This window comes from Denticeps clupeoides, chromosome 8 (assembly GCF_900700375.1).
Source record: "Denticeps clupeoides chromosome 8, fDenClu1.1, whole genome shotgun sequence".
NCBI lineage: Eukaryota > Metazoa > Chordata > Actinopteri > Clupeiformes > Denticipitidae > Denticeps > Denticeps clupeoides.
This window is the reverse complement of record NC_041714.1, coordinates 9,543,748-9,563,408: the sequence shown is the minus strand read 5'-3', so window position 1 is coordinate 9,563,408 and position 19,661 is coordinate 9,543,748. Positions and strand designations below refer to the sequence as shown.

General features: G+C 42.6%; 3 protein-coding genes across 8 annotated transcripts in view; 1 reads left to right on the top strand and 2 right to left on the bottom strand.

Annotated features, from left to right (window-relative positions):
* Positions 1–158: 158 nt before the first annotated feature.
* On the top strand, positions 159–4,145 carry LOC114795946 (neurofilament light polypeptide). The gene is made up of 3 exons (XM_028989698.1): positions 159–1,152; positions 1,235–1,359; positions 2,254–4,145. The coding sequence occupies exons 1-3, from the start codon at positions 313–315 to the stop codon at positions 3,932–3,934; spliced, it is 2,646 nt and encodes an 881-aa protein (XP_028845531.1). The 5' UTR covers positions 159–312; the 3' UTR covers positions 3,935–4,145.
* Positions 4,146–4,514: 369 nt separating this feature from the next.
* Positions 4,515–9,057, bottom strand: vdac2 (voltage-dependent anion channel 2). Its single transcript, XM_028988896.1, has 9 exons — positions 8,907–9,057; positions 8,085–8,156; positions 7,953–8,002; positions 7,550–7,702; positions 7,386–7,438; positions 6,678–6,905; positions 6,423–6,573; positions 6,173–6,230; positions 4,515–5,456 (listed from the first exon to the last, which is right to left on the bottom strand). Exons 2-9 carry the CDS (start codon positions 8,149–8,151, stop codon positions 5,365–5,367), a joined length of 852 nt encoding a protein of 283 aa, XP_028844729.1. The 5' UTR covers positions 8,152–8,156; positions 8,907–9,057; the 3' UTR covers positions 4,515–5,364.
* Positions 9,058–10,264: 1,207 nt separating this feature from the next.
* Positions 10,265–19,661, bottom strand: part of marchf8 (membrane-associated ring finger (C3HC4) 8) — a 62,115-nt gene continuing 52,718 nt past the window's right edge. For 3 of the 6 annotated variants that reach the window (XM_028989103.1, XM_028989106.1, XM_028989107.1), the window contains 5 exons: positions 17,057–17,237; positions 15,166–15,301; positions 14,167–14,181; positions 13,579–13,626; positions 10,265–12,851 (listed from right to left, as the gene is read on the bottom strand). In XM_028989103.1, the coding sequence (XP_028844936.1) occupies positions 12,547–12,851; positions 13,579–13,626; positions 14,167–14,181; positions 15,166–15,301; positions 17,057–17,237 (685 nt within the window). In that variant the 3' untranslated portion in view covers positions 10,265–12,546. The remainder of the gene's footprint in view (positions 12,852–13,578; positions 13,627–14,166; positions 14,182–15,165; positions 15,302–17,056; positions 17,238–19,661) is intronic. The other 3 variants (XM_028989105.1, XM_028989108.1, XM_028989104.1) reach the window with 2 other exon arrangements.

Here is a 19,661-nt window from a genome sequence, read left to right as displayed (position 1 = left end):
TAATTATTGTACAACTTCGTATTTCTACTGTCTCTTTGGTTCCCCAAAAAGAAATACATCTAATGTCCTTTCCATGACGGTGTCGGTGTTTTTATTATAAATAAAGGATATTTATGGAGGATAACACCGTGACTGTGGATCAGAAGGGTGGAAGTGACGTCACGAGGCGCATCGTTTGCAGGTTTTTCCTTCTGCCGTTGCTGTTATTCGCATTGATTGCTGAGCGCACAGAAGCGGTCCTCTGGGATCGAGCGCGCCTGAACGCCCCCATCTCCTCCCTCCATCCCGCCATATAAGCGGCACCACTGCAGGATGCTGCGTCTGTCCGGGAGGAGACCCGAGGCCGCGATGGGGTCCAGGAGCGACGAGAGGGAGGTGATGCGCGGCCTGAACAGCCGCTTCTCCGGCTTCATCGAGAACGTCCGCCGCTTGGAGGAGCAGAATCGGATGCTGGAGCGCGAGATCGAGGAGATGAAGCAGAAGACGCGGGGCTCCGCGTCGCTGGCGCAGGTGTACGAGCCCGAGATGCGGGAACTCCGGGATCTGGTGAGCGAGCTGAGCCGCAAGAAGCGCCAGGTGGAGCTGGAGCATCGCGGCCTGGAGGACGAGCTCCACACCCTCAACCTCAGGTACGAGCAGGAGGTTCGCGGCAGAAGCCAAGCGGAGGTCGCCGTCGCGGAACTGAAGAAGTGCGTCGGCGACGCCAACCTGGTTAGAGCCGCGCTGGACAAGAAAGCGCAGAGTCTTGCGGAGGAGATGAACTTCCTGAAGAAGAACCACGAGGAAGAAGTAGCAGAGATGATGGCCCAGTTGAATGCCGTTCCATGTAGAGCTGAGTCCGAGGGCTTTGGGTGGAGAGGGGACATCACCTCGGCCCTCAGGGAGATCAGAGCGCAGTTGGAAGGTCACACCGCTGTGTCCAACGTGGGCGGAACGGAGGCACGTTTTCGAGCCCAGGTCTCCAGCTTGACCAAAGCTGCTGAGGTCAACAGAGAGACCCTGATGGCCACCAAACAGGAGATCAGCGAGCACAGACACCGGCTGCAGAGCAGAAGCATCGAGCTGGACTCAGCCAAGGGCGTGAAGGAAGCTCTGGAGAAGCAACTCCATGACCTGGAGGAACGTCACAGAGCAGAGGTCAACCACTACCAGGTAGGCACAACACATGAACATGCAAGCCTCCACCAGACAGCCACGAGATTCCTTATGTGACTCTTAAGGTCTCCAATTTCAGGACACAATCAGACAGCTGGAGAGCGAATTGAAAAATGCCAAGTATGACATGGCCGGTCATCTCCAGGAATACCAAGATCTGCTCAATGTCAAAATGGCTTTGGATACAGAAATCTTCTCCTACAGGTACTGTAGATCTTGAGAAGGTTATTAATATGCATCATTGTGAAATCTCGCACCATAAAAGGTCTTTTTTTTTTTTACAAATGGTTAAAAAAGACTTCATGCTGTACGACTGGGTGGATTGATGATGACATATAAACAAATAATGAAAAAAATTATCATTTATAATAATAATAATTAATTGTATCATCACGATGTGATGTGCAGTAGTGGTCTCATCTCCTCCAACTAAAGAAAATTTGCTACATGTTCAGCACACGGGGGCTTTTTCATGATAGGTATCTGGTCGCGGTCAGAGCTAAATTGTCTGATTTGGAGTTTGAGTTTTCAGAGTAATTCTTGGCAGTGGTGGCCTAGCGGTTAAGGAAGTGGCCCCGTAATCAGAAGGTTGCCGGTTCGAATCCCGATCCGCCAAGGGTGCCTCTGAGCAAAGCACCGTCACCACACGCTGCTCCCCGGGCGCCTGTCACGGCTGCCCACTGCTCACCAAGGGTGATGGTTATAAGCAGGGGACAGGTTTCATTGGGTGCTGTGCTGTGTCACATGACAAATAATCGCTTTCACTTACTAATTGTTTCATTATCTGACCATGTCTACTCATAGCGATTGCTGATTGGTAGTCATTCTCCAACTTGCCTTAAAAATTCAGCAAAAATTTCTTAGTCAGCATTGGAGGCGATGGAGGTGAGATCAGTGGCTGCTCTCCTACTCAGACACGTTTGAACTTTTGCCACCAGGGAACATAAATGTATTGTGTTGTAATATCAGTGATATTGTGATATGAGACTTTTCATCCCATATAAACATGAACACTAGTACTGCGGTGGACGTGATGATATGGCACCACCCTAACATGCAGAAAAGCTTACGAAATTGAACATTTCTGTGTTCTTGTAGGAAACTCCTGGAAGGGGAAGAATGCCGGTATGCCATCATCTCCGACAGCACGGTGTCTGTGCCGTACATCTACAGGCAGTCTCCTGTCTACACGCTCCCGTGTGTCTCCAGGCCTGGTGGAAGCGGCAAACGGCGAGCAGAGCCTCAGTATAAGTTTGTTGAGGAAATTATCACTGAGACCACCAGGGAGGACGTGGAGATTGAGGATACAGAATCTGAGGGAAGTATCTCTGGGGGAGGGAAGGAGGAGCTAGAGGGCACTGATGAGGTAGCAGATAGAAGAGCACGAGGTGAAGATTCACAAACATCTAGTGCACAAATGTCAGATCTTCAGCCAAAGAGTCAGGAAACTGTAAACGGTGAAGCAGAAGACAGTGAAGATGTAGTAGGAGATGCTGAACCTGAGACTGACAGCCATATAAGCATAGAGGGAAGAGAGCATGAAACGGAAGTCACCAATGGCATTGCCTCCGACAAAACCAAGGAACAAAAAGCATCCAAGGAGGACGTTATTCCCGATGGCAGAGAAGAAGATGATTCCAAAAGGCAGCACATCTCACAAGGGGATCAGATTCCTTTGGTGAGGGACCTGACTACTGTTCAAGAAAAACAGAACGTGGGAGCAGAAAAGCCTGTAAATGTTCCTCAACATGAGAAAGCAACAAAAACCGACGAAGAGAAAGCAGGAGATGCAATAAAGCCTGAGGTCAGTGTCATTATCAGTACAAGCCACAGTGAAGGTGGCGTGGCTCCCTCAGAATCGGTGAGCACTGTGGCTCCAACACAGATTAAAATGTCAACAAAGGCAGAAACCAGCAGTAAAGTGCAAAGCGAGGATGAGTTAGATCAGAGCATCAGTCAATCAACCCAAATAACTGAGAATAAGGTTCACTCAGTAACAACGGTTCATCCGGGAACAGACAATGAGGCGGAGTCCACAGATTCCCCTGACAGGTCAGAACCTCCGAAAGCGGAGATCTTCAAGGATCATGGTGTAGAGGTGGCAGGGAGCACTTTAAAAGAGACCCCCAAACCAGAGCAGGAAATCTCACAAACAGCCCCGTTAAAGGACGCCAGTCAGGAGGACAAACCAGAAGACGGCGTACCACCTCAGGAAAAGCGAGAGGTACCTCAAGTGAAAGTAGATGCCAAAGAAATGAAAATGCAAGAGGATCACAGTGAGAACGAAGATGAAAAGCTTGGGCAAGACGACAAAAATTCGGTAAAACTGCAAGCTGCTGAAGTAAAAGAATCAGCAGGAAAGGGCAAAGAGCAAGATGATGCGGGACAGAAGATGGACATCAAGCCAGCAGAAGGTGTCCAGGGTGGCTCTACTGCAGCTAAAGCTGCAACCTTACCGAAAACTACAGATGACAAATCAGGAGACAGCGTGCCACCTCAGGAAAAGCTGCCGGTGTCTCAAGTGCGAGAGGATGCCAAGGAAACCGACATGCAAGAGGAGCTCAGCAAGAACAAAGAGGAACATCTTGGGCAAGATGTCGAAAACTCTGGGAAACTGCAAGCTGGAGAAACGAAGGAATCAGCAGGAAAAGGCAAAGATCAACATGATGCTGATCAGAAGATCAAGCCAGGAGATGGTGTCCAGGGTGGCTCTACTGCAGCTAAAATGGCGTCTTTGCCAAACGGTAGAGATGAAGAGAAAGCAACAAGGCCTAAATAAAGTGATCCCAGTTGATTTCGGACTGGACTGCATGGCTGCTGGCACATGGTTCTTCAGACCCTCGAATGTTTGAATGCAGCAAGGTGCATGTGCAATGTGACCTTCTCTGGGGAAAGAATGTGCAAGATGAAGTGAAGTATGTTTCTCTTAGTGCTTCCTTTGCTCCAATTGACGAGATTGGACCGCTTGAAAATAAACTTTCAGCATTAAAAAAAAAAAAAAAGTTTCATTCATTCTGTCCACACAACATACTCCACTACATTATAAAGTAAAATATTACCATGGTATGAAAACCAGAAATGATCAGAATATTGTCTATGCTTACTAACCTTCACAAGCCCATTGAACAGGGCACACGCCAACCAGCCGGATCACCTGGTGTGTACGGCTTTGGAGGGAGAGAGCATTAATACTACACACACAAAGCTCAGACATGGACCTGGGGGGGCTTCTGAATAGTTTCAATATACGGCATTTTCTAATAAATAAAAACGTAACGCACCTTCAAAACCATTTCTAGTATGATTTTTGTTGACTTACACGAAATGAACTCAGGCTTCGAATAAAAAGGAAACAGCAGTTTGAATTTGAAACTTTATTGAAAAGTTCAACATACACATAAGGACCTCCTTCCAAGGTTCTGTGCAAGTACAGTCTCAGCGAGTCAGCGACACGATGGTGATGCCAAACATTTCGCACGTGAAAACGAAAACCACATTTCTCCACCCTCATTATGAACCAAGTCATATGACGTTAAAAACGAAAATGCCACTCAGGTTGACGTGGGTGGTGCAGGTCTCCCGGCCATCAGACTCGTGTAAAGCCACCCCAATAAACTGCTCAGTTTAGGGGCAGGCTTACAAAAAAAAAACCGGTCGCTCATATTTTAAACTCCTGATGGCTGACTGAGCAGAAAAAAAAAGCTAGTGCTAGTCCTCGAGTGCATGGAGTACAAGACAAAAAGGTATTTAAATAATAGCAGGCATAGCCCTACAGAGGAAAGTGGATACATGGGCTGTTACAAGACGACAGAGGAATATCAGGAAATGTGACATTAAAATAAAACGTTGCCCCACCCCTCGTGTACCTAATAAAATCCGGGGGAAGAAAATAGAACCCATAAACGCCTGTGTTTGGAGACAGGGCGGTTTCTTTATTATTTTGTAGCCATGGCAGTGCTTTACTTTAAAACCATGAAGCTGCTGATCCTGCCATTAGTGTCCCTGAAATGAATCGACCAAAAACAAAACATGCGGGGAACTGAAACCTAGGACACAGGACAGAAATGGGCTGCTGAACGCGGTGACTCGTGCTGGTTGTAGGCTTTGAACACATCCTTTCCAGAGATCCCCTGCTGGTTAAGGTGGAAGCTGATTTTAAGGCGAGAGTCTTCTGATATTCCCTCGTCCCCGGCGTGGAGCGGAGAGCGCTCAGGCCTCCAGCTCAAGCCCCAGTCCCAACTTGTGGCCTCCAGCGTTGATGTTCTTCCCATCCACCAGAGCAGACAGCGTGAGCTTCACACCTGCAGGTACACACCAAACCAGATCATATGTCCGTTACACTGAAGGGGTGGATAAGAATAAACTAAAGACACAAGGAAAGAAAAAAATAGTAGTAGTAAATAAATCCACTTTACAATAATTGTATCTTTACACTACAAATGTACTTTGTTGATGCCTTATGGACCACATGAGCTAAAATTTAAATCAGTTTATGTGCCTTATCATTAGATAAGGCACTAGCGTTCTAGCAATTATTCATTATCAGGTCAGCTAATGATCGCGACAAAAACGGAGTTGGATTATAATAGATCATCTTTATTTCCACTTGCACAAGTACAATGGTATTCTTGTGCATTGCTTTAAAAGCCTTAACTTGAAGCCCGTTTTTCTCCGCATGAACAGAAGTGAGCTTGATGTTGGTTAAATTCAGGGATTAAAAGTAGGCACACCCTAAACATCAGAAATTATTTCAACTCAAGAAACGTTCTTTTGGCCTGTTTCTAAGGGCAGGACAAGAACCGATGTTCTGGAACGTGGCTCAGAGGCACTTTGGGCACATGTCTAGGAAATTGTGTGTGTATGAATATTTAAATGGAAAAGCGATGACTCGCTGCACGGACACAGACTTTTGGGGGCTGAAAATGTGTTGAGAGTTTATAAACGGCAAACTGGCAGCACATAAAAGCATTTTGACAAGCGCAGGACTCTTTTGTCAATTAGAATACTAGACACGCACCTGGTCTCAGTGTCTGAGTGTAGCCAACACCAATAAGGCTGGTATTGTTCACTTTAGCCTGTAACACACACAAAAAAAAGAATACTTCACAATAGAATATTCATAAGCTTGTACAACTTCAGCTTTATAGAAAAGGGGAAAATGTTAGCAGCAGCATAATGGCGTGGAGAACATTGCTCCTAGAGGTTTTTGGAATTGAGATGCATTTACTAGGAAGCGGTGACTTCAGAGACAGAGTCCACAAACTCACGCTGAGAGAGGCACTGGGGTCCAGCTGATATTTGGCCCCGATGCCGAAACGTGTGCTGTTGCTACCCGCAGTCCAGGCCAGGTTGACGGCCGTCTCCAGCTTGTCGCTCACTTTCTGGTAGATGGAGCCTCCAAACTCAGCACCGTCATTACTGTGAAGAATAAGTCAGCGAGAGACGATGGTGGGGTGCTGAGCGTGAAAAAAACTCTTTGCATTATGCATGAGTACATGAACACAAATCTTCAGCATACTCACACGTTAGTGTGGAGCTGGAAGTCACCCGTCTTGTAACCAATAGCAAAGTTATTCTGGGTCATTTTGGACTTGGCTGTGTCAAAAGACATCTGGTATCCAGCAAGCCACCCCTCATAACCGACAACGGCTGCGCCATGGATGGTAGGGCCCGCGAAGTCGAAGTCGACGTCACACCCCAGGTTGACGTATTCTCGTTTGTAGGCCGTCTTCACTTTCCCGCTCTTCTTGCTGTATTTTGGTGGCGAGAACAAAAGTTAAATTGCTTGCTTGGTCACTTATAAAACATACTGTACCATCTTTGCTAATACTACAATGTGCAATGGCTATAACAGCATTATAAGTCAGGTGTTTCAGATCACATTTAGTCATTATGGTGCCAATACAGGCACCAACGTCAATCAATTATATATTTTCCAGTGACCCACACTGTTCCTTACACACAGACTCGCAGAATCTCACAAGCCCTCAACACCAGCAACAACAGGTTGCCATACATGGAACCACAGCTCAGAACACGACCGTCATGCGAGCCTGCCTGCACTGCTCCATGTGGCACTGACGTGATTTACAGTGTCCAGAAACGTGATACCATGAGACAGCAGAGGCCTTTTATAAAGCAGCATACCAGGCAGGACAGACACGCTGCAAACAACTAGACGGTGAAGCTTGTCAGGACTTTCAGGTCGACACACACCAAACATAACTCACCCTGTGTTTGGCGAGAAGGTTGTGTCAAAGGTCAGCTTGAGACCTTTAGCAATCTACATGCAGAAAAAAAAAAAAAAAAAAAAAACATTTATTTCTACCTTATTACTGTAATGATGGATTTAGCATTTTACAATAATGAATCAGGTTGTTTTTTTAATACATACTTGATCTTCAATTGTGATCTCTGTCCCCAGAGTGTTGTCGGTATTCCACTTCTCTGTAAAAGTCAGACCATACTCTGACCTCTTGTACTTGGTTTCCAGGTTGCCAACAACTTTGCTGGTGTCAGTGTTGGAGGATCCAGAGGTTTTAAACTCCTAAAAATCATTCAAAAGAGTTATAACACTTTTAGCAGCAATATCTAATAAATGCTCTGAGTATACATTTAAAAAAATGAAGATGCATATGTGCAGGCCGACTTCTTGGTCTCATGCACTTATAATTCTTTGGTGGCACCCTTATTTTAATATTTTGAAAGCCCAACATGGCGCATTCTTTTCTTTCTATCCTTCTGTCTTGTTTTTTAGATTCTGTAGTGGGCATCACGACTCATTGGGAACAACCTACCACTCCACTTGCTGACTTCGTCTTGACATCGAGCTTCACCACACCAAAACCTGTTGTACAATAAATATATTAAAAATCAGCATGAACATAACTGTGCCTTAAGATCAGGGTTCAGTTGTGGGCATTACGTACCGTATCCCTTGTTAAAGATGTCCTTGGCGGATTTGCCAAGGTCTGCATAGCACGGGGGAACAGCCATTTTACCTGTGCAGATAAACGGATGAACATCGCCTTACTGACTAATTCATCACAAGGCGCCGAAGCACATTTCCAGCAGCATATTTCAGACACGGTTCTGCTGCATTCACATTTAATGACGCTGATATAAGACACACCATAATGGGGAAAAGTTGGTGTGGAGTAAGACCACACCTATAAGGAGGGCGGTGGCCAGATATGACAGTTAATACGATTAGACTTCAAACAAGTTAGTTCCAGCCACTATTTCAATTTCTTTACACGGAAACTGGCACTTAATCTATTTCCATAGATTTGTATCGGACTACGTAGGAGGCGCGACGGTGTACGGGTTTTCATTTTGACCTCGGACTGCTGACAGCAGCGTAAGAAGAATCACGTTATTTCAGCGATTTCAGTACAGGACATCCTGTACGATCCGGGCAGGGAAATCTAAACTGTCACCATGCATCACGCAGCCATTTTTAATACTCAACAGTGTCCTGATGCGGACCAGGGGCGACCATGTGACAGATAAAGAACATTTCTCTTATTTCAGAACTGCACTAAATGTACGTAGACGCGGGATTGTACTGAATTTCACATTTCAATTAAACAGACAAGCGACCGGCAGGAAGCGCATTTGTGAAGTTAAAACATCTGTTCGCTGTCGGACTAGCCGGTTAGCACAGAACCGGCCGCGCCGCAACGTGTTCGGCGCGGCCGCGTTCCGCCTCCACGGCCGGGGCGACAAGCTGGACCAAGAGTGCGCATTACCAGCGAGCAGGTGACGGTCGCGGGAGTCGCAGCTTCTTGTCGGCGGGGCGGCGCGGAACCTCACCGGCTGGAGGGCGAGCTGAAGGAGACTGTGCTGCGCCGGAACGCAGGCCTATCACAGGCTGAAGTCCCAGGACCCGTGGACCTAGTCGCCCACGACGGGGCCGGAGTAGAAACAGACCGATTACCTGCCATAATACTGAATTAGCAAAATGGCACCCAAACTCCCCTGGGTGTTATTTTAAACAGACATTGTACAGTTGTGTTAATTAGCTTCGCGCTATTTATTTTTAAAAGGCTTCGTGATTTGGCCGAACAAGCGCTAGCTGGTCACCTCAAGGAGGCGTGGTCACGAAAATGTCGCGTTATTGAACGCCTATTGCGCAATATATAGTGTATATATAGTATTATGTTTTTTCTGTTTTTTCCTTGTAATTTTACTTTATTTACTTATAAATGTGACATGTAAATTGCTGCAAATTGCTCTGTGTGCTAAAGCAGCTTAAATGGCCTAAACAAAAAAAAAATGATCAGGTTGTCGACAGACTTCATTAAAAACTGGATCTCAACTAACGTGTCAAAATTGTTCGTCCTGGGCAGACATTTAGCATTATTTTCGGACTAGTTATTTGCTATTATCACCTTCTCAGAAAAAGGTGTGTCGCTATTTAATTTAGATTTTGAATTTAGATTTAACTCACTATCAACACACAGCCAGTCCACTAGGAAACCAGCAGAGGCGCAGACAAAGGTTGTCTTGGTCAATAATTTTTTTTTTTTGTACAAGTAAAATCTAAAATTCATACGGTGCTTGCACGCCCTCACATCTGACATGAAATATCCAGTAAAAGTGAACATTTTGTTCTTGGTCTTTCGCCATGGCAATCAGAATGGAAATAAAATTATTTTGCAAGGTTGGACACTGACATTGGTTTAAAAATGTTGTTTTTATTGTTCCAATTGAAATCCCTTGAAAACAGCACAAACGCAACCACATTTCATGTAAGTAACTAGGAGTAAACCTGCTAAGTGGGTGACAATACTGAGGAAAAAAAATTAGAAACACATACAAAACTATACATGTAAATAGCACTTTCTTGTTTAGCTCTGAGATATATGATCACATCCACTGCTACTTATGTTTCCAAGATTTGACACAGTGCTGAGTGATGTCAGATGACCTGTTAAAAAGAAAAACGTCATTATTATGGTCGAGACAACTTACACCCGATTCAGGTATATTCCACTGTGTGGTCCAGGCAACTTCCAAAAATGTAATCCTGCTGGAGCAGCAACTGGCAGACCCCAGAAAAGCACATACAGAGGCAGAAACAACTTAGCAATAAACATATCGGTGACAATGTCAACTTCTCCTTTTTATTTCAAAAGTTCACACAGTTTCATACTATATAATTCAATCAAATATTGGAAATGAAACAAAATCAAACACACATCAATTTCATTAAAACAAGTTTACAAAAAAAAAAACTAGCAAAATAATTACACAGGTCATGAAATAAAAACAAGGGGCAAACAGTCAACACTGACGACGTTCAAGTGGCATCAGTAGTAAAGCACTCCAATTTTACGCAAACATTTTATAAGCATGTTAAACTTGTAGGGTTTGAGGTGTCTGACATCACATAGACGTTGTTGGTCTGTGGTCTGTCACTGCTACATGGATCCGTACTAGAATAAAGAATGCACGTTGCAATGGAGCCACAACAGTACTCACCTGCTGCACATCATTCCCTACAACATCAAAGCGCCGAAACAGAAAGATGGGTAGATGTAGTTTTGGTAAAATGCATTGCACAACTTTACTTAACATACAGTTTGTAAGCGTATGGATATGGAAACTGACAAAATAAAATATTCTCCTTAAGGATGGGGAGAAGCTACATTTGAGGAACAAAAGCAAACCGTGTAGTGTCAGTTGCATAAATAAAAAATCATGTCATGTTTAGGGATTTAATTGGAGGTGTAATTGCACTTCATTTTGTCTCATCTAACCAAAGTGTCTGGAAACAGGTTTGAAATGCATTGTGGCATTTCTCCTCCACTAGATGGTGCTTTCAGCATCTCTAAGGGATTCTAGGTAGAAAATTCTTTACTGAACAAAATGAAATTGTGTGCTAAAAGAGTCCTTTTAAGATCCAATAAATGTGTCCCATGCCTGCCGCCTGGGGAAATTCACAACTGTTCAATATTCCCTGAACTAATTCAACCGATTAGATTGGCTTGGATTACAGCAAAGACAAAAAAACATTTCAGTATAACTGTATCATGAATGTTCTCTGCCCTGCAGTTCACATTTAGACAGAATCTAAATTCAAAATGAATCCGAACATGTGAGGAACGGGTAATCTGGAGAGACGGTAGACTGGATTTTTTTTTCCCCATTAAAACTGATAAGAAGGGCTGAGGTCCACAGCCAAAGCATTTCTGAAAAAATCTCTGATCACAGTGAGACAGAATCATCCCACTGAAACGTCTATTTAGTTAAGGAATAAAGCCTCAGGAAATTTGGAGCAAAACAGGAAAAAAAGTTGCACATTCCCCTTGGCCAATTAAAAAAAATCATTAAACCAGTTAATAAGAAACAGATCAGGAATCAATTGCGTTCAAACACTGACCACTTCTGCAATGAAGCTGTTTTGGGGTAAAGTGGACAGCAAGTAGCAAAATATTTTTTATAAAGTGTACATTCTCTCCTTACACATGCCATTTGAATGGGCATTTGGGTATTATTTGACTTAGCATGTAGCATTTAGACAAGCACAAACAACTACAAATGAAAATTATTGAAAAGAATAATGTGGTGGAAAAGATGAAAAGCAGCAATCACAATACATGGCAAACTGAACAAATTTCACAAATCAAATTGTAACCAAGTAGGTCCCCTCATGAACCTACGAGATCCCCTCGTGCAGCAACAAAAAATATATAGGTGTATGGATTCAACATTAAAGCCAGTTTACCACTCAGTGATGAATGAGTAAATGCTTCTCGTAAGAATGCTACTCCTGCTTTAGACAATTAGCCAAGCTGAAAAAAAAGGTAGAATTTGATAAAACCAGTGCTTCAGGGCTTTCATCCTTTCAAGAAAATTGGCAAAAATCATTGGCCCATTACATCCCTTTTTTTTTTTTTTTTTAATCCAAGGGACACAAACGTCGTATAAAACCTCAGAGTTCTGAAAATTTCAAGTTTGCCTGTTTTAAACATACACACACACACAATAATATAAATTTTTCATATTAAAACAGGGGAACCTGCTTAACAAGGAAATTAAAAAGTGCTTGAACGTATCTTTAAAGACTCCATTAGAAGTGGCGTTCGATCTCACATTCGCACGCGTAGACACACAACTCAAGCCGCGCATACAACTGATGCAGTCGACTCAACACGCACCTCTAGTCTTGTACAACAGCAGTACAACGGCAGTAGTTGGAAGGTCGCAAGATCTGGCGCACACTGATTCGGAATGATTAGCCAACAAACTTATGGGAACCAAAAAAAATTTCTGAAGAAGAAATGAAAAAAAGGGACGGATCTCAATAGTCCCGCCCCCCAAGTAAATGTCTGGAGCTGCCCTGGCTTAGACGCTCCTGTGGAGGGGACCAGAGCTGCAGTCTGGTCACACGTGGAGGATCTCCAGGCTGTAGTCCTCAGTTTCTGTGTACTGTGAAGAATTTGTGTCCGACTGTGGCGGGGCCAGAGCCTCTTTGTTATCCAAGTTTGGCTCCATGAGTGCAGGTTTGTCAAAAATGAGCTTTTTACAGGTCTCTGGTCGGTTTTGTACATATATTACTCTGTTGTAGGCCTTGAGTCTCCTCCACAGCTGGATGTAGACTTTGCATTGCACGTACATGAACACAAGTCCTCCTGTAAATCCTATGGCCACCACCACCAGCTTGGTCCAGAAAGGCCATTCCAGTATTCCTGCAGGAGAAGACAAGGACCGTAACTAAATGTGCAATTAGCCTGCGGTTTAAGAAAGAACATGAATTAGGAACAATCACATTTCCAAATAAAATGTAATATATTTTAGGAGCACAAAATATATTACATTATTGTACATAAATATTGTATATACATATGCAACTGTACAGGGATATATATAAAATTACATTCCAGAAACATTTTTTATTCATTAAAACTTAAGTCCATGTATTAGTCTGTGCTTCAACTATTACAATAGTAATACTTATAATATTATAGAATAGAATCAGTGTTTCTGGAATATAGCATATTGTATATACACAGACAGCTAGTAGTTAGATCAAACAGGAGCAGTAATGACACTTGAATGATGTTGAGTGAAAAGAAGAATCATGGCGTTCTTGGCACGTTACAGCACATCTGCAACCTCTCTCTGGTTTTGAAACCAAACCAAAACACAGGGAATTTTCCATCTGAAGGCCCCAATATACCAACAGACTCTGCCCTTTGCTGTTAGCGGTCATAATCTTTATCATTAAATAATCTTGCTGTGCTACAGAACAATTTGGGGGGAATCAGAACTGCTGTGATCAGAGAGCATTCTGAAACCAAACCAAAAAAAAAAAAAAGATATTTCTGTCAGCACATTTGGCCTGTGGGTAAAATCACAACTAATAAACTGACTAAAGTCTGTCCACACACAGGTCCAAGCACATAAATACTGTACTGCTTTTGGAGGCTCCGTATGTATGGCCAGGGTGTAGCTTAAGTCTTCCTGCCGTGGGGTGCATAGGTGGGGCATAGAGAAAGGTGGTTAGTGCTGTGGACTGGGGGGATGCAATCTGGTTTTAGGGAAGGTAAAAAGCCAAAGAAAAAAGCTGGTGAGAAATAGTGAAAAGAGGCCTGTCGCGATTGTCTTTTAGCCCCGTGCTGAGTATGTATGATCGTAGCCGGAGGTGCTCATCTCTGGGTTCTGCGGCATTAAACAACAGCTGTCGGCATTAGACCTCATTTCACTTCGACTGACACCCCTGACACCTTCAAACGAACTTCCTCTGTCAGCCTCAGAGCCGATGGCGTGGAGAGGACAGATGGTGTTCGTGTTAGTGTGCAGAATGCATAGCTCGCTCGGGTTGTGAATGCAGGGGTGGCATGATTGGCTGGTTGGGTCAGAAATGACGGATGAATCCATTGAGTCATTTCACCCTGCGGGACGAGGGGTGGGACAGGGGTCATGTGCTGTATAAAATACATTCAGCATGGCTGTGGGGCCGAAGTTGGACATAATGACACAGTGTAACGTTCAGAGGTTTACCTGGTATTCTCCCGGCTGCATGGTTAAAGAGAGTGTGGGTATACTGCATTATCAAAGACACCACCAAGCTACTGGGGGGGAGTGGGGAGGGGTTAATATATACATATCACCAAAAGTAAGGGCAAAATGATCTGGCCATCTGGTGGTTGGATGCGCTACAACTGTAACCATGTCCATATCCCATGGAAGTTGAATTAGGTGAGACAAATTGACCACGTCATATATATATTAGTTTTAATTAACCATTGGTTAATAATCAAATATCCATAAGTTTGAACAAGCTAACAGACTCCTCAAACCCCTGCACCACCAAAACAAATTTTGTGGTGCAGCATTTAACAGACGCCCTTATCCAGAGCGACTTACAATAAGTAACTTGGGGTTAAGTGTCTTGCTCAGGAACACAATGGTAGTAAGTGGGCTTTGAACCTGGGTCTTTTGGTTCATAGGCCAGCGTGTTACCCACCAGGCTACTACCACCCAATCATCCCATATTAAGGTCACTGGTGGCAATGTAAGCAAATCTCAAGACAATGGTGAGTTGACAGTGTCTGTCTTCATGGCTGTTAATAATATGTATTAAATCGAAATTCTACCCTCAATTTCAAACAACCCTGTGGCATCAAAACAGACTGGAAAAGGGGAGGGTGAGGTGTCTGCTGAGGGCATCTGTAAAGGGACAGCAATTTAAATTTTGTAAAAACATAGAGCCCCAAATATAAGCCAATTACCCATGCCAGTGCCTGTCTAGCTCCTACAGTCCTCTGCGCTGCTGGATGTCTCAGGCAGTGCTACCCTTCATTTAAGCTGAGTATACACTCACCTGTACCCTGCACTTACAGCGTAAATTACTCTGTTCATCAGTATTTCATGCAAATGCATCAGCCAAGACCATTTTTCCCTTCATGTAACGTAAAAAGAACAAGCAAAGACTGGACCTCATAAAAAGGTTGAGATAAAAGGAAAAGGAGGGCAGGGTTCTACCAATGGTGGACTAACCGTGTTTTATTTCCTCCGCGGTCCTGTCAATCAGCACGTAGAGTGACCACACCACACAGGTTATGGCGATGACGTGGAAGGTGACAGAGCACATGATCTTCCTCCTTTCACTGGCAGTCATTTGCAGCTTTTCCCACTGAAAGACACGCACATACACAGAACAGGCTATGGTCATTTATTTGTTTTAGTTCCAATGAGGCTTAAAATGCACTGTTGTCAGTGGCTTCAGTTGGTCACATGTTAACACTAATAGGCTGGTGGATAGAATCAGTGTTGAAAACAACACATTGCAATGAATCCACCCACGAAAAGAATGAAACAGGACTGATACTAATGATGCATGAATCGGTTCCATCCACACAGTGTGACAAGGTGTGGATTATAAAATAGAAGTTAAACATTTAATTGAGGTCGTCTTTGTGAAGTAGTAACCTGATGGAAAGTTCAATCAGTCCATGGTGCATTGGGGGATGTCCAGATGTACTGTGTGTGTTCATTCCACATTTAGCTACATTAAATTAGGTCTGAATTACACATGTGAGACACATCCACTGTTTTATTTCATTTAACTTCACAGTTAAATACAGGAGAAATTTCCTGGGAGAGTGATTTCTGAAATCTGCTAATGAAAGTAAAACACAAACACCAGCACCTTCACTACCAGAATGGCTGCCAATGGCTGCCAGTCATCTAAGTCAATGCTGTGACAAGTCAAATCTGCAGAAAAGTTTGCTGCATTTGGACACATGCAGAATTTACAGGAATGGTTGGATTTACTAGTGAAATCACAGTATTTTTCCTACCCTCAGTAAACCAAAAATCTTTATACACACACACATGGATAATCATGAACACATAAGCACACCTCTAAATTTCTCCTAAATGCTTAGACAGTAACCTATGAAGAAGCTTCAAGGTTATAGCTTCTGGACAGTAAAAGCACAAAGTACAGCAGTCCTACACTAGCCTGGCCTTTCAAGACTAAACTGCTGAATAAATATTTGATGTGAATCAGGTCAATGTGATCTCAGTGCACTGGCGGCTTCTCAACTATTTATAGGCTAGAACTTGGCAAATCCATCCAACCTGATAGAAACCAGGAAAGGCCATGCACACTGCCAAGCCAAAAAAAAAAGAAGTGTAAAATAACTTATTCCAAAAATGTATTGAAATGCAGAAACTGTGCCAGTTCCACCAATATGTAATGGATGAATTCAAAACTACTTTGATTTTAAAGGGTGGGGGGGTGAGAAGAAGAATGAGATATTTTATTAGAAGAGAAGATGTTAAGCATGTTGAGAATTCAAGTTTCGGTATTAAATGGTGCCAAATCCACAAATGAACAATATGCCTGCAGCGATATTCAATAAATAAATAAATAAAACCGCTCAGATTGTGTACATGTTCTGCCTCTAAAATAAAAAAATCTGCATATCTGTGACTTCCTGAAAAGCCACACATTAGACACTGAATAATTCAACATGGTGGCTTTATAAGCCCTAGCAAACGGCAATTGCAACTCACATCAACCCCAAAGATATAAATCATGTACACGAGCCACAAAAAACATTTTACGGCAACAATGAAGGTGTGTCCAGTGTTGGGGTGGTTACTTGAGGACGAACTGCTCCTTCATACTGAAATGGCATTATTTTCCTCAATATTGCCTGGCAAATGTGAACAGAAAACACCACTGACTGGATATTAAGAAATTAAAGAAATGTTTTATCACTTTTTCTTCAAAATAAGACGACATTAAGCAGCAAGTGTTTTTTATAGACAATAACAGAGTGATTTGAGTCAAATAACTGTTGTTTCCCAGCAGAGTGAGTTAACCTGAAGGACATCTACTGGTGTGTACATGAGGAAAAAGTTGTGTTGTGTGAGTTACCTTGCGGAGTGGCTTGAGTTTGGTCTCCATGATGAACTCGTACTTGCAGAGCTCGCAGCAGCGTGTATCTGAGCTCTTGATCCACTGTTGCAAACAGGCCTGGTGCACGAAGCGCAGACTGCCTGTGCAGTGGCACGGCGTGATCAGCGGACTCTCGTCATCTCCCTCGCAATGACAGATCCTACACTCACACACAAACACAAAATATAGTACACACACAGACTCAAAACTGTAAAACCGTAAAATGCTTGATGCAGAAATGTGGTTTGATTCTAGTGTTTTAAAGATTGAAGCATGGTAATCTTGAAATTGGTCACAGATACCAATTTTAAATATTAAACACCACTTTAACAAATCTATTTGTCACAATAAAAAGGGAAATGTAGAAATACTATTCTATATTTGTAGGAAATCATGGAGACCACACAGGAAATAGTGGACTTGTCTGCCCAGTGCCCAGAGCTGATGTAATCATCTGAAGACCTTTTAGAGAAAAAGACGGGTCCTTACAGGAGCAGCCCTGGTAAAACAGTTGCTACAAGAAAGAGAGAGACCTTCAGCAAGCACAGAAGACCATCCAGAAAGGCTTTACAACGATGGCTCCGCTGTGTGGTCAGTTATTTTTGCAAAAAGGAGCATTTAAGCCAATATCTGGTAGGTTCTGGCAAATCAGCGAAAGACAGGAGACATTTAAAATGCTTGAAAAAAAAAAAAAAAAAAAACAAGTTCAAAACTTTGTGCGGAGTGACTGCAGTGACAGAGTGGCATGTGTACTTCTTATGTTAACCTCAGGATTAAATTTAGTGCCTTGACATTATGTCTTCGGTAAAATTGGATTAAGGGTACGCGCGCACACACACACACACACACACACACACAAACACACACAGCCTCTCTGTCTACATTCTACAGTCTATGGGATATGATTTGAATAATCTGGTTACTCAAGTTCCTGAATAAATGGTAAATATATGTATTATCATAATTTCCAATTACGCTGCTCAGCACAGCTGCCTCATACTTGTATTCCCCCACATACTTGTAAAGCTTCCCTGCATATTTTAACCTTTTTTGCTGTGTTACTGAAAGCTACATATTATAGAATATATATTTAAGGGAGCTGGTTTAAAAAAATAAAAAAGTAAAAAAAAGTATACTTTTCAGTATATTTCAAATAACCAATCCATGTTAACATAAACCAGAATGACACAAAACGGAACAAAAGCACTCAGATTATGAAAAAAACATGCAGCAGAGCAAAGATACTGTAGAGCATCCACATCAGTATTTTTTTCAACCCTCCATTGTTTTTTTGTCCTTGACCCAAGCAAACACCCAAGCCTCATATTAAATGCACATCACCACGGGGCATGCGGTCTTCAAGCAGTATTTCATAAGAGCTAGAACCAGGATTCGCTATTATACAACTTAACATGACACACTTGCATAAAGCCAGTGCAGCTAATTATTCTCCAGAAATTGCCAGGAGCAGAGAAGCGGAGATTGAAAGCAGAACAAATCACAAAGCGCTTTCTCATCACAGCAGACAGCGCCGAAGGAATCAGAAGAATCATGAATATAATGGACGAGCATTAAGCAGAAAATTGACACATAACAGCTTCCAGTCTTCCATGTCGTTTATGCAGCCTATCAATTACCAATAATAATACACTTATTATCTGTATTATTACCTCTCAGACTGTTTGTGGAGGTCAAAGTTCTTATGAAGTTGCATAATGAAAATTCGATATTGCTAAAACAAACAAATAGAGTAAAAAGGAATAAAATTAGTGTGTAAGGTACACTAACAGTCAAATGTTTGGACACACCTACTCACTAATAAGATGGATCAATTTTGAAGAATCCAATGCAAACAACACATTTAATATTGCTTGTAGCAGGACAATGACTAATATTTGATGAATCTTTTAAGAGCCTCTTTACTTGACTGCTTTTATTCACCATCATCATAATCTTAAGGCACTTCATGAAATGCTCATTAACATGACAGAATGATAAAAGTGTTGTACTGTTGGAAAATGTTGTTTAATTTAAGGTCGTGAAGAGAAGCCAAAAGTGTGAAATGGTGCAATCACAGCAAAAGCTCCCTTCTTTGGAGAGATTTAAATGTTAAAGTCTTTCCTTGTTAGCTAATTTTTGGTTTTGTTTATTAAATAACCCAATGTGTGTTATTTCGTAGCACTGTGTCTTCAGTTATGTTCTGTAACATAAAAAGTGCATATCATGCATATGTATATCAGGCTGTCCTGATATACATATTCGAAGAAAAAGTATGATAAATTGTAGGGGAGCTTTAGTCATGTTAGTACAGAATGACAAAGGATCCTAAAGCAAGGGAACACTTATTACATCTCTTGGTAGTCGTTTTACTGGCACTGCCATTATACTTCCCTAGCTCAATATATTCATTCGCACCTACATAAACTTCTCACATCCATTTGATTACGCTTAGTGTGTACGTTGTTACATAACACTTCAAAAACCAGTCCGTTACCTTTGATATATGGATTCCTGGTTATAATAAAATGTTTAAAGAACAGTGTAAACAGTGATAGGCAGTCAGGAAGAAAGAAGAGCTGGATGT

Bases quoted from the DNA above. Each gene is read 5' to 3' on its own strand.
- vdac2 (XM_028988896.1), bottom strand. From the start codon at position 8,151: ATGGCTGTTCCCCCGTGCTATGCAGACCTTGGCAAATCCGCCAAGGAC. The intron at 7,439-7,549 runs GTATGTATTAAA...TTCTGCATGTAG, and splicing joins AGATCACAATTGAAGATCAA to ATTGCTAAAGGTCTCAAGCT. The intron at 6,231-6,422 runs GTGAGTTTGTGG...TGTGTGTTACAG, and splicing joins ACCCCAGTGCCTCTCTCAGC to GCTAAAGTGAACAATACCAG.
- LOC114795946 (XM_028989698.1), top strand. From the start codon at position 313: ATGCTGCGTCTGTCCGGGAGGAGACCCGAGGCCGCGATGGGGTCCAGG. The intron at 1,153-1,234 runs GTAGGCACAACA...CTCCAATTTCAG, and splicing joins CAGAGGTCAACCACTACCAG to GACACAATCAGACAGCTGGA. The intron at 1,360-2,253 runs GTACTGTAGATC...GTGTTCTTGTAG, and splicing joins ACAGAAATCTTCTCCTACAG to GAAACTCCTGGAAGGGGAAG.